The following is a 14,573-nucleotide window of genomic DNA, read 5'->3' on the forward strand; positions in this document are numbered from 1 at the left end:
TATAAAAGAATTTTAAAATGTACCCTTAACCTCTTTAATGTAATGAAATCTGACAAGTGTTTCTTAATAATATCCTCCTCCGATGCCAAATCTTTTTCTCAGTATCAAAAAACACAGCAATATGGCAAAAAACTAAGCATGAGACGGTCATCGGCTAATACTTAAGTAATCGTCAAACGACGAGCCTCACGACTTGGTGGAACCAATCAGACAGGAACAGGCAAACCTTTCTTCGCCATGCCATCCAGAATATCGTTGAGCGCTTGGCATACTCCCGATATCTGTGCACATAGCTTCCACTCTTCAGTCATTAAAAAAAACATAAATATCTGTTAAAGAGAAACAGAACAAGGGAGAAAGAGTAAACCTGATGATCCCATTGTTGTAGTTCCTCAATGTCATCTTCAAAATGTATCACAGCCTCCTCCTGAACAGATCAAAACTCATGTAAGAATCTTCTTGATAATGAACAGTAACAATAACTATTTTGAAGGCTAACATAATATAGTAACAAAGTGCTTGTCGTGTTGCGAACCTGATCGATGGAACCTCTCATTCTGTCTTGGCAAATCATATTGGATGCTATCTTCTCCGCCTTCAGTAAGAAAACGTATGCCATTAAACACAGGACAGGCGAATGGATAAAAGAGGATTAACATACTGATTTCGAATATTACCTTGATTGGGTCAATCCCCAGCAGAGTTCCCAATTCATCAAACCTAAGATACAAACAAAGAATTGAATTTACGAAATCAAGCAAGTCTCATAAACAAAAAAAAAACAACGGTACAAGATATTAATCATACATCTTACTTACCTTATGTTAGTGTACAGTTTGCTTGCACTTAAAAGGTTATGCTCAATCATGGCACGATCAAGAACAGTGGATTTGTCAGGCAAAGATGCTTTCTGTTGAAACCCAATAAAGGCAAAAACATGTTATGAACCAAACAACTTAAATGATAAGCAAAATAAAACTTCCAAATATCAATAACAGTCCAGACCTGATGTGGCCTTAGTTCTTCTGCAAAAGCATCAATCTCTGGTTTCCTTAAAATCCTTTCCAGATACACCTAGAAAGATACACAGAAATCTGAAGTTAGCACGTGTTTCTACTCTTTCAAACAACATGCGGCAAGTAAATTGTATGTTTGTCTAATAGAAGGAAACAATAGATAGAACCTTCTGCAGGATGGGATAAATCTTCAGCTTGGAGCAACGCTCATCCTGTTGATAAAGAGATATTGAGAATTAAAAAGATAAGTGAGAAATGACATTATACTAATAAATAATCCACAAGGAGTGTTACTTTATATAAAGTTGCAAGAACACGAGAACGTTGAGGGCCGGCTCCAGCTAATATGGTGCATGTGACAGCAGCAGATAAGGCTTGCTCTAATGCATTCTCATCGATCTCTCTACAAATATTAGGCAACACTTTAGAAACATCAAAACTTAAGAGACATTTCAGAAAAGTTGCAGCGGGGGGAGAAGACGATTTACTTACTCATCGCCTATGTGTCGTTGTTCAATCTGAGATATGCCGTAATACCGAAGTGCCGCCTCTAAGAACTTTCTTTTCATGTCCAAAATTCTAGCATAGCAAACCTGAAAATGATAAATATATATATTAAAAAAAATAAAAACCCTGAAAAGACACAGGACATAAATTCTTAATTTAAGGAGGTCAGACCTTGTATTGCAAATTCAAAACTTCATTCTGACTGCTGCTCACTAAGAAAGAAGCTTTATTTATATAAGTCTCTGCATTTACAGCATCATCATCCTGCCGAGCACAAAAGTATTAGAGAACCAGAATAATGCTCTTACACAACATTGTAACCTCAGTTTACCATTAAAATTTACAATCTGTGAGAGCCATAATAACACCATTATTACCATGTGGAAACCCATCACATACAATCTACAAGCTTACAAATACATGAAAAAAAGAAGAAAACCTATTGAAAGGAAAGGCAAACCTCGAGATACAAACGAGCGATTTGGATACACTTGGAGAGCTTGAAGTTTTCGTCAACGGCCCTGAATAAGAATGACACAAAAAACCCAGAATAAGCAACTGAAAAGAAGCAAGGAAACAAAAAAAAAAGCTATAGAACATACCTCATTCCAGAGTCGAGATCAATGCCACTCAACATCTGAGCAGCTCTTGACCATTCCTGCTCTGATTCATACAAAGCCGCAAGCTTTTCTCTGATAACAAGAGCCTACAAATCCACAACAAGGAGATTGTAAAGCAACACAAGTCATGTTCGTTTGGTTGCCGCAGTTTTCGGCATCAAGGCGTCAGCGTCGGCGTCAGTGTCAATGAAAACAGTTGTTGTTCGTTTTGTAGACGCCGACACAGACGCAATTTTAATCACAGACGCAGATTTTTTCGGCAATCGACGCGAGGATGCAGCGTTTAGACGCAGACACAGTATCGGCGTGAATGAAACGAACAATAGTTTATTAAAAAAATTGACGCCGACGCAGCGAACAGCACTACTGACTACAATGTACATTGTCTCTAAATAAAACCCAATAGAGAGATGCAGGATTCTAAAAATCAAAACCTGTTCCTCGAATGAAACAACTCTTGGCTGAATCTGGGTGAGCGTAAAGAGCGCAATCTCCTTCTGCGTCTCTGCTTCCAATCTCCCGAGCTCTTGGGCGAAAGACTGCAAAAGCTGCCTCGAAACCACCAACGGCACATCATCCGATAGAACTGCACGATTGTTTTTTGGGAATTGTCAGCGAAACAGAACCAATTTGCGACGGAATTCGAAGAGAGTCATTCGGCTTACTGTGATCGATGAAGTGTTTGGATTGGAGAAGATCGTTGGAAGAGATAACAGAGGAGAGGATGAGTTTGTACTGTTCGATCTTCTGACGCTGGTCACTGATTGCTGAAGCGTTCCTCAAGGCTTCTTCCATGCCTTCTTCGCTCAAACCCTTACAAATTCTCTTTTGCTTTTCGGCTATTTATTAAGATTAAAAAGCCACGAAAGAGGCCTTTTTAATACTCCCTCCGTTCGGATATAAGTGACGTTCTACAACATTGCACACCAATTAAGAAAACTAATGTAATATCTATTTTAACCTTATTCATTAGTGTAGTATCATTATTACTAGAGACCATTATTCAGTCAAAATGATGTTGATTCCAACTTTTTTTAGTCGTGACATAACAGTTTCACATACAAAAGCCTTAAATGCTTAATTAATTCTTTTAGTCAAATACGTATATGTGGTGTTGAACTGAAAAAGAAGATATGCACGAACAAAGAAGATTTCTTTGTTAAAATTCTCCAAAAAATTTAAGCATGGAGCCAAAACTAAAATTTTTAAACTGATAATGGAGCCAAACCAAAAAAATTGCTTATGCTATATATTGACATAAACAATCGACTGAATCACAATCACTTATGGATTCTAACTTTGATTTGAATCTTTCATATATAGCCAATGAAAATGAGTTTTTATTTGATCTAAATCAAACACCAACAAATGAAGAAGTAGATGCACTCAATAACGAAGATGATGATGATGATGATGATGATGATGATGCACTCGTTAACAGTCACGTCTATGCAAGCGATCTTTTAACTGAAATAGATCAAGGTATGAGTTTATGTTGATTTGTTCTAACAATTATGTATAGTCATGTTTACGTGCAATTACAAGTATACAAGTCAACAAAAGTTGCTGGTTTTGTTTGTTTCTGTAATATAGATGCGTTTTCTAAAATAGATTATGTTTGCTTTTTTAAATAAAAACTGTATACAATTAAATTATCGAATTGTGGTTTGTTTCTAATAGAATTTCCATGAATAAACTTATACTATGTATATGTGTTGTTAGTATATTTCTGATTTTCAGTTTTAATAAATTATTTTAATTGTCAATATGCAGAGATAAATAATGACATAGAGATTTCAAGTGGCAAGAAGAAAAATCTCTCGAACACAGAAAGATGGGCAATCTATAATGCTTTGTTGGAGAGAAGCCATGATGGGAATCTGAAAAAAAATACTACTCGAGAAGTGTCTGAATTGTTTCTGGTATCTATCCGAACCGTGCAACGGATTTGGCAACAAGCAAAAGAAACTTCAAATGGTGAGGCAGTTAACGTCTGCCACAAAAAATCAAGAAATTGCGGTCGCAAGAAAATTCCTCTCAACTTGAATCAAGTTAAGAGTATTCCATTTCACAAGAGAACATCACTTCGATCGCTCTCAAAGAGTTTGGGTATTGCTACTTCAACGTTGCATAAACGTGTCAAGGAAGGTACGCTTCGTCGTCACACTAATGCTATCAAACCAAGTTTAAAGGATGGTAATATAAGAGATAGGTTGAAGTTTTGTTTCTCCATGCTAGAAAAAGACTCTTTGATTCGTGAACCAAAATTCGTCAATATGTACAACATTGTACATATTGACGAAAAATGGTTCTACATGACAAAGAAAATGGAGAAGTATTATTTAGTTCCTGATGAAGAGGTACCGCATCGTACATGTCAAAGTAAGAACTACATTGAGAAGGTGATGTTCTTGGCGGCGATGGCTCGACCGAGATTTGACGAGGAAGGAAATGAGACATTTTCTGGCAAAATAGGAGTGTTTCCTTTTGTTACCATGCAACCAGCTAAGAGGCGAAGCAAAAACCGAGACGCTGGAACCCTAGAGCTAAAAGCATCAACTTCTGTGAAACGAGAAGACATAAGAGCATGTTTGATTGAAAAAGTCATTCCAGTAATTCATGAAAGATGGCCAGTTGAAGATCGGGGGAAGACTATTTTCATCCAACAAGACAACGCAAGGACACATGTCCAGTGTGGTGATCAAGAGTTTAAAGAGGCTGCCTGCAAAAATGCGTTTGATATACGTTTGATGTGTCAACCAGCAAATTCACCAGATCTAAACATTTTAGATCTCGGATATTTCAGTGCAATCCAATCATTACAGCACGAGACATGTCCCAGAACCGTAGCAGATCTTGTTCATGTCGTGGAAGAATCATTCGAAGAATACCCTGCTGAAAAGGTTAATTATATTTTTTTGACCCTTCAATCGTGCATGAAAGAGATCATGAAAACTGGAGGAGACAACAAATATAAAATCCCGCACATGAAGAAAGCTACACTTGATAGAGAGAACCGTCTTCCTCTTCAAATAAGTTGTGATGTCTCCTTGGTTCAAAGCGTAATGGCTACATTAGCATCTTCATAATTTTAGTTTTAAGATTGTTGAACTCATCGTTAGAACTTATTTATTTTTCAGATTTTTTATTTCTCATTTTGTTTTGTTTTTATGAGTTTACTATTTTGAAGTATTTTTATTTTAAAATTATTGAGTATTATATTGTGTCTATATGATCAAATATATCTTAAGGTCATGTGATCTAAACAATTATTAAAAAAATTGAATGGAACAAAGAAAATAAGGAAAATAGAAACGTGAAACTATATTTCACATCTTTATTATGATAAAATAACTTGCAATACAAGAAGACATTATTTGATCTTAAAAAGAATGTGAAAGATAAATCTTCAACATTTCAAGTAAGGCTTCTTCAATTGCTTTGTTAGGGTGAAGCTCTTCTTCATCATAAAAGAACAATTTATTCAAATCAAAATCACGATTGACACGAAAACAAACTCTGTCAACTGGTAAATCATCTTTTTCTTTGCTCTCCTCGTTCTCCATTTTAAATTGATAAGTTATACAGATTGAAAGAGACGAAGAAGAAGATGTCGTAATATATAGTGGGTGGTATAGTTAATTTTAGTCGATCACTATTACTTTTTCATTGTTTGGAAATATATATATTTCTCGTAACACACTACAAAAAAGTCAGCAGTTTGAACTTTTGACTAGAATCTGATATTAATAATTGTAAGGGTAGAAATAGTCTTTTGTTGTCACTTTTTGCATAGAATTTCGTAAGCGTCATATATTCTGACACAAAAAAAAAGTTGTAGAACGTCACTTATACAAGTTACAGCTAACAAATCTCTTTGTTTTTTTTTCTGCTTTATATGAAGATTAAATTAGCTAACTACAACATAAAAGTACTGTATGTTGGTCTTTTACCAAAAATTATTCTTTTTATTAAAATAAATTAAGTGGAGTAATAATAATAATACTAAAAATAACCAGCAAAGCATACCATATAGATTTTATCTTTATGGGTTAATTTTTAAATTTCTTGATAAAAATATTTATATCTAACCTATACTAAAATGGAGATATACTCCACTCTAAAGCTATCCACGTCAGATGAAAAAATCAACCACTAATATTGCAGCAATCATCCATGTCATTTTGATTAATCTTTATTTGGGCTTCGTATTTTATTTGGGCTTTTTCTCTTATTTTTGCTTAATTTTTTTTGGCTTCTCTTGGCTTCAAGGAAAAACGAAATCGTTTTTCTTCTTTGACGCGAGTCACACGACTGTGATGACCTTTCGCGATTCTTCTTTCGAACTGAAATGGTGTTATTAATGGCTGTGTGATTACTCGAATTGATTCACCTCTCCACGATTCATCTTCAATATTTGGCTTAGATGTGAAAGGCGGTGTGTAAACAGTATAAATAGATGTGACTTGTGAGATCCCTCTCTTTGAACTCATCTTCTCTTCAATCATCAATCTATTTTTTCTTAAAAGCTTGAGTTCAGATGATTCTGGTTTCGTTTTATTGATTTAGAAAGTTTTAGTTTATATGATTTTGTGTTCGTTTATTGATTTTTTTTAAGGTTTATGATGTAAGATGATGCAAAGTAACTCGATATTTACTTTATGATGTTAGAACCGATTAATCGATTTAATATTTGTTGTAATTTGTTTCATCTACTCGAGGCCTCTCGCAGGCTTCTAAGGATCAATCACCTTTTATCGTTTTAACTCCTTCCTACATATCTTGCAAGAAGGCCCAGTTTATGAGTTAAATGGTTTGATTCCGAGAAGCAATCCAACCTTCAAGTTTGCTGACGCAGACGTTTCTATTAAATTCACGGACCAGACAGCTTTCGTGGAGGTCACGGACCAGACAGCTTTCGTGGAGGTTACAGACACAACTAAGCTGATCCTGAATCCCGAGGGAGAGCTTCAGGTTCCGCAATACGAGTAGCTCATGTCACTTGCCAATACCATCACTCATTTTTCAGGTTTGAATAGCTAAAGCTTCACTACAATCACACTATTTAATAAGTAGCGTTTATGTTTATCTTGGTTAACAGATATAGTTGGAGAAATTAGGAGCAACAAAACCATGTACAACGAAGACACCCAGAGCACCCAACACCGCAAGGAAACCATAAAGTTTGATGATAGGTATTTGATATTTTGCTTCCATAAACTTTTAACGTGTAACTTATATGTTTGTGCGAAGTTTAGTGTACGATAAGATACCTCTTTCCAACCATTTCAGGGACAAGCCTGTCTGCCTCAGTGTTGTTGATGGCCTTTCTGCGGACCTAGACACACAACTACTAAGCTCTGGCTGAATCCCTGAAGTTACAGCTTTAGAATATTTATTTAATGACTCTGCTTCACTTTTTTTTATCATGTTCGTTTCCAGGTACAGTCTTTGCAGTATTCGCTATGATTTCCTTAGGTGTGAAGACTCTATTCTCAAAGACATAGTAGTTTCTTGCTGTCCAGATTCCCCAAGTAATCCAAGGAAAAAGGTTAGTCGCTACTCCTAATGGTGGCAGATTAGTGGCCGCTGTTGAACCGATGAAAGCTTCCGCGAAGGTGGCATGAAGCCTTGGGTCAAAGGGAGAAGACCAGATGTGTGAGCTCCATATCTGTCGTGTGAAGACACAGTGAAGAAACAAATGGTCTGTGGTCTCTGGTTCTCCGCAGTGGCGACATGAGATGTTGTTGAGGATGCCTCGCCTAGCCAAATTTTCTCCAAGCGCTAGTGCTCCTTGCATTATCTTCCAGAGAAATAGATGTAGCTTTGGTGGTATTTTACTAGCCCAAATGGATTTGTAAAGGTTCTGATCTGGTAGGGGTCTCGCCTCAACTCTGTTAGCAGCTAACTCCATTGATGCAGCAACATAATATCCAGATTTCGCAGTGTAAACTCCTGACCTCGATGCTAGCCAGACAAACGAGTCCGGAACTCCCATGATGCTCGGTTTTACATTCAGTATGTCAGTCAGATAATTAGGTAGCACTTCCTTGATTCTCTGAATGTTTCAGTCTGTATTTCCTCGACATAAAAAGTCCGCCACAACTAGGTCCTGATGTTCTTCTTTTGCAGGTCCTATGGGTCTGGTCGGAAGAAGGGGACTCAGCCAAGGATCCTTCCAGATTCTAGTGCTTTCCCCATCACCAATGGCTTTACCCAGGTTAGTTGCCAGGAGGTCTCTGCCTGCAAGAATTCCCCGCCACCCATGGGATGCAGACTTCAGAGGTTCTACCTCAAGAAAAGACACCTTGCTGCAGTATTTGCCTCTAAGAACTCTGGAAAGTAAACAATCAGGTTTCGAGATGATCCGCCAAGCCTGTTTTGCGAGTAAGGCCGTGTTAAAAGCTTGGATATCCCTGATACCAAGACCTCCTAATGCTTTAGGTGCAGTGAGTGTTTCCCAAGCTACCCAAAACATTTTCCTTTTTTTCCGGGGACTCATCCCACCAGAATCTTGTGAGTGCGGATTGAATGCGCTTACATAGACTCACTGGCAGTTGGAAACAAGTCATCGTGTATGCCGGAGTGGCGGTGAGGACCGACTTTAGCATAACAAGTTTACCGGCTGGAGAGAGTTGTCGGGAGCACCAGCACGCAGCCTGTTGTCTTATACGATCCACTATACCAGTGAAAAGGTCTCTCTTCCGTCGACCGAAATGTTCCGGGAGTCCTAGATACTTTCCTACTCCGCCCTCTTTCTCAATCCCGAGGTGTGATTTAACACGTTCCCGTATTACCTGCGGGGTCATGGCTGAGAAGAAGATGGAAGATTTAGAAGCATTAATCATCTGTCCCGATGACCTTCTGTATTTGTGAATAATTTCCATCAGCGAGATACAACTAAGGTCGTCTGTGCCAAGGAAAAACATAGTATCGTCCGCAAAAAGAAGATGATTTATTTGCGGTGCAGGTATCGCCACTCGCAGTCCTGAAAGATGTCCGCTGCGCTGAGCTCTTAAGCACAGCCCGGAGAGCACTTCTCCGCATAAGATGAATAAATATGGGGACAGCGGATCTCCCTGACGAATCCCTCTAGACATCTCCATATTCATCTCCCTCGCCACAGCTCAACCGAACGCTTCCACCAACTCTGACATCCCCATTTGTAGTCTGTTTTACTGATGCAGCTTGGCAGGCTGGATCAAAGAAGGCAGGCTGTGGATGGATCTTCACGGACCACCGGGATGCGTGGTTGAAGCAGGGAACGAGCACCTTCAACTACACTTCATCGCCACTGATGGCTGAGGCTCTCGCCGTCAGAACAGCTCTCCTCAATGCCCTCGAAGCGGGCTATACCAGAATCTGTATTAAATCAGATTGTCAAGCACTTGTTGCGATTATCTCCTCGAAAAAACACCCGGCGGATCTCCACGGAATCACTCGGGATATCGAGTTTCTATCTCTCTCCTTTGATTGTATCTCCTTTGTTTTCATTTCCAGAAACTTGAACTCGGCTGCTGACGCCCTTGCAAAATCATCTCTGCACTCTGCTCCCACCAACTAGTTTGCTTGGTTTGGGTTTCATCTATATTATTCAGTGTTCAAAAAAAAAAAAAAAAAAAAAAGTCTTTGCAGTATTTGGAATTCTACAGTTACATGGTGTTTCTATCACAGTCCTCTCTATAAGTGGCTTCATAGGGACAAAAACATTTGAATGGATCACATGTCTTATTAATATTTCTATCTTGAGTGCAGTTCGAGCTTGAAAATTGTTGTGTCAAAGCAGTAAACCGGAGAAAGAATAAGAACATGTACAGAGTTTGGGTTCGTGGGAGGTTCCAAAAGCCATTTCTAAAATAAAGAAAGGGAAGTGCTGGTCCAACTCTTTTGCGGCTCTTCTAGCATGCAGCTTCTTTGCATAGTGCATCTTCTCAACTTCTCATTGATCCGACCCTCTGTCTCAGTGTGTTTGACGGATAAGTCAACCACCTTCCCTAAAGTTTGAACGTTTGGGGTTTGGAACCAACAACCCAAAAAAAACTTTTTTGTTAATAATATTTTGAGATTGTTTGTTGTAATGTCCAAATATGGGAATCATCTGATATAAATTGAGAAATGCTTCTTCTAGAGGGGATGAGGATATGAAGATATCCATCTTCAAGCTCGCCAGTTTCTTGATCTGATTCTTTCTGATTGCTCATGTTTATTAACTAGAAACATCGAACTATTTTATACTAATCAGAGAATCCAATATCATGTGAGCCTTCTAGAGGGGATGAGGATATGAAGAAATCCATCTTCAAGCTCGCCAGTTTCTTGATCTGATTCTTTCTGATTGCTCATGTTTATTAACTAGAAACATCGAACTATTTTATACTAATCAGAGAATCCAATATCATGTGAGGTTTCACTTCAATGGGTGCTTTCACACAACACACATGCAGATACACATTTAATAAGAATTACAACATGTACATCTACTTTCTAGGGTGTTGTACTTCTGTTATCCACATACTTGCGTCAGAGGACTCATCAGAACCTATATATTTGTGACAAAAAAGTATTAAATCATTTTTAGTGTTGCTACGTACGGAAGAGGTTGTCTGCAAGGGCTATGGAGATGATAAAGTTCTAAGATAATAAAGAAGAGGTGAATAAATAATTAAGAGAAAATGTGTACTGGAAATCACAAAAGAAAACTGAAATGTTCTGGAGTTTATACACGTTTATTAATTTTAGTCTGAAGATCTTTAGTGATGTTTACAAAACATGATATAAATATAATTTTTGTAAATTGTTTCAAAACCTTAATAACAGTTTTTTCGTATCTTCCATCGTCTATATTTAATTATTAACATAAAATAAACATATCATATTGACCATATAACAAAAAGTGACATTTTTTCGTATATTTTATTATTTGAATTTTAGAAAATGACTATAAATTATTAATACTATTCAAATTCCCACATTAAAGGTTGTGATCAAGGGTTTAAAAATTGTATTGTAGAAAATATAAATAATCGTAAAACATATGAGTGAAAATTTTCATTTAATAGATATTCAAAAAAACAAATATATATATATATTAAAGTATATACCATATAAAATATAAAAATATTTTTATTTCAAAATTTTCATTGATGATTTGCAGTGAATATTCAAGAGCTGTTATAAATTACTAAAATTATTAAAAGTCTCACATTAATTTCTTTTGTTATCATAAGCTTACAATTTTTGTTATAAAAGATGCATAAAATCATAAAACCATACGATTAATAATTTTCATTTAATAAATATCTATATTAAAATACATTATATATTTATGTTAATATCATTTTTTCCCAAACAAAATTTCCTAAAAAAGTAATTTATGTTACTATCATTTAAATTTATTTATATCTATACAAAATATATAAAAATGATTGTTTATATTTATTTACCTATAATTTATCACCAGTTTATCACTTTTAACTTAAAAATGTCTATTGGAGATAATTTCTCTATAATTTATCATTGGTCAATTTTACTATTTAATTAAATGCTAAATATATAAAGATATGTTTCTTAATATTTGTATTTTTTAACCCAAAATACTTATAATTTGAAACAAAATAAATATTAAACATAATAATAGATTTTTAGCCTACAATTTACTGTTACATCTCAATCATAACTTACAAAATACTATCTCACTTATATATATATATATATATATAAATTATAAATTATAATAAATATAAAATGAACCACATAAGTTATTATATGATAATAACTTCCAGTACAACAGCATGAATACTCAGAAAGAAATGATGTAATGCCACACTAAGAAAAAAAACATAACTAATTATCAACATAGCATGGTTTATTTAGTTTTAAAAAAACATGTATAAAATTTAACTAATATATTTATTTTTAATTAATAAAAAATTATATTAAATATTTACTCTAACAATTTAAACTATTTTTAAATATTCATCCCGTCTGTAGTAAATGAATATTTACTCTAAGATATGTGGTATAACATAAGAAATAGCAAATTATCTTTTAAATTTATTGGAAGAAACAAAGAAAATAGTAAATGAACTATTTAGTAAAACTGCTTAAATACAAAAACAAAATATGCAAAATAAATTCAAGTTCAAACAAAATAATTTATATAGTAATAGGATAAAAACTAAAAATTCAGATGTACTAACCGCGCATAGCATCATTTACCAAAATAATATAACAACATTTGAATCCAATAACATCAACAATAATCATTCTCTTAAAATTAGATGCACTACTCTTTACATATAAAAAGAGTTACAATACAATTTTACCAGAAATTACTATCTCAAAATAAAAATACACAAGTTTAATTCAATTTAATAATATTATAGGAAAAATCTGGGCGTAGCCGGAAAACCCTCTAGTACAAATAAAAAGAGAAGTAACCGGTGCAAAAGTTATGTTAGGATCCAATGATCGTATCATCTCCCCCAATCAGTCTTTTTTTTAACAATGTTTTATTATTCAAATTTAAGATGGTGTAGAAATCTAGATCAAAATAGAATACATAACAAACACTAAATTTGTATGAAAAACATGTACAGTCTTAGTCAAAGTGTCTTATGTCCGGTTCCGCGCTTTTGGTATATGTGTGATCTTAAAATCCTGCAATCTTCCTTGTAGTGTTGATATATCCGCCAATTATATTGAAAAACTATGCCATTATGCTGGGTTCTGAATCAATGAAATTACATTCTTGCGGTTAGTCCCAAAATGCTGACATGTTGAAAATTGTATTTTGTAAAGTCCATGATCCATCTACCAAACAGATACGCTGCAAGCATAAGACATGTGTACTGGTTTACAAGGTGTTCTTTTTCTGAGCTTTTTGAGTTCGCATCAAACCATGGATAACATTCACTTTGAGCATGTCTTATTAGCTCTAACGGATCTCTTGAGATTTCACTAAACAATTTATCATTAAAAGTTTTCTAAAGATACCAGATTATCCATGGATACGAATCTCTCTCTAGCTCTAGATTTTCTATTTCATTATTTCTCTAGAACAAATAATCCAAATTAGAAAACATACTTGATATAGGAACGATGGTGTCAAAGTGAGAGCCCAAGTTTGTAATGCAGGTGGGCATTCAAAAATTACATGATTGATTGATTCATCAGATTCTCCACATCTAAGGAATTGCTTATCACATTGCATATGACGACGTGTTAACCTCTTAATGACTGCTAAATATCCAGAAGCCATCTGCCATACTAGATGACACATTTTTGTGGAGCATTAATTTTTCAAGCAAATGCTTGAAACTTTGTGATACTAGACTATGATACCATTACCTCAGGTTCCTGGCGGAGGATATTCCTTGCAACCCAATAACATGATTTCACCGTATACAGCCCACTTTTTGTGTAGCTCCAACTGTACTTGTTATCTCTGTTTGATTGGTTTATGGCCAAAATTTCAATTAACGGTATATCCTCTTGAACTACCAAATTTTCCACCATTTCAAAATTACACACTTTTGGCAAGCTATGGATTACGTCACTCACTGTCATATGTGGATGAACTACTGGCACAGAGGGTCGAGATGGTCTAACAGGAATCGTAGGGATCGAAGGGTCTTCCCATACTCGTATCTGGAAACCTAAGTGTACCTTATGTATGATCCCCAAGGATAGAGATGTCAAAATCAGTTATACTCATGAGCTGGATCAGCTCATCTCGATTATTTATGAGTATGAGTTCTATTTTAGGTTCATTTAATAAATTATTTTAGTGAGTGAGTTTAAAGTAGATCACAAGTTATATGAACGATCTTTAATGAACGCCGGATTAATAGTATTCTGGGCCGGAGCATTGAACTTATCTGAAGTGGCTCATTTTGTACCAACTCATGAGCTTAGTCATTTTTATATTTTGGATACTTCTATTTTCTTATGTAAAAAATATAATTTCTATCTTAATCATATTTATCTTGTAGAATTAAAATGTAAAAATAAAAAAATAGATATATATAGGAAATTAAAAAAAACAATATATATATATATCTTTAAGTTAAAATGTAAAACAAAATATTCCTAAGAGATAATTTCTATATTACTCGTAATTTTACATTAATATTTATATTTATTATTTAATATTAATGTTTTGGACTTTTTCATATTTAAATTTTGAATTATATTGCAGAACTTATTTTAATATTTTATTTTATAAAATTTTTTTATTATATTATTTTTATATTAGATCATGAGTTAACTCGTTTAACTCACGGTCAGATGATCTGAGTTCGAATTTACATATTGAAGCTCATATAAGAAATGAGCTGAGCTAGCTCATGAAAAATTCAAGCGTACTATGAACTAAGTTGAATTGAGTGAGTTAAACTCATTTTGACATGTCTACCTAAGGACAATAAAG

At 34.9% G+C, this 14,573-nt stretch overlaps 2 protein-coding genes across 2 annotated transcripts in view; both read right to left on the reverse strand.

Annotated features, from left to right (window-relative positions):
* LOC103848572 (COP9 signalosome complex subunit 4) overlaps positions 1–14,573 on the reverse strand; it is a 15,791-nt gene continuing 1,218 nt past the window's right edge. The window contains exons 2-15 of the mRNA XM_009125456.3: positions 2,809–2,982; positions 2,578–2,729; positions 2,126–2,229; positions 1,984–2,044; positions 1,695–1,787; positions 1,509–1,609; positions 1,311–1,419; positions 1,184–1,228; positions 1,006–1,074; positions 819–910; positions 678–720; positions 536–595; positions 368–427; positions 1–281 (exon numbers count right to left, since the gene is read on the reverse strand). Coding sequence (XP_009123704.1) covers positions 207–281; positions 368–427; positions 536–595; positions 678–720; positions 819–910; positions 1,006–1,074; positions 1,184–1,228; positions 1,311–1,419; positions 1,509–1,609; positions 1,695–1,787; positions 1,984–2,044; positions 2,126–2,229; positions 2,578–2,729; positions 2,809–2,982 — 1,238 coding nt within the window. The 3' untranslated portion in view covers positions 1–206. The remainder of the gene's footprint in view (positions 282–367; positions 428–535; positions 596–677; positions 721–818; positions 911–1,005; positions 1,075–1,183; positions 1,229–1,310; positions 1,420–1,508; positions 1,610–1,694; positions 1,788–1,983; positions 2,045–2,125; positions 2,230–2,577; positions 2,730–2,808; positions 2,983–14,573) is intronic.
* The window catches only part of LOC103848602, a 37,649-nt gene continuing 29,744 nt past the window's right edge, over positions 6,669–14,573 (reverse strand). Inside the window, exon 3 of the mRNA XM_033284735.1 lies at positions 6,669–12,971. The gene's annotated coding sequence lies outside the window, so the exon portion shown is untranslated. The remainder of the gene's footprint in view (positions 12,972–14,573) is intronic.

The sequence above is a fragment of the Brassica rapa genome, chromosome A02 (assembly GCF_000309985.2).
Source record: "Brassica rapa cultivar Chiifu-401-42 chromosome A02, CAAS_Brap_v3.01, whole genome shotgun sequence".
Lineage (NCBI taxonomy): Eukaryota > Viridiplantae > Streptophyta > Magnoliopsida > Brassicales > Brassicaceae > Brassica > Brassica rapa.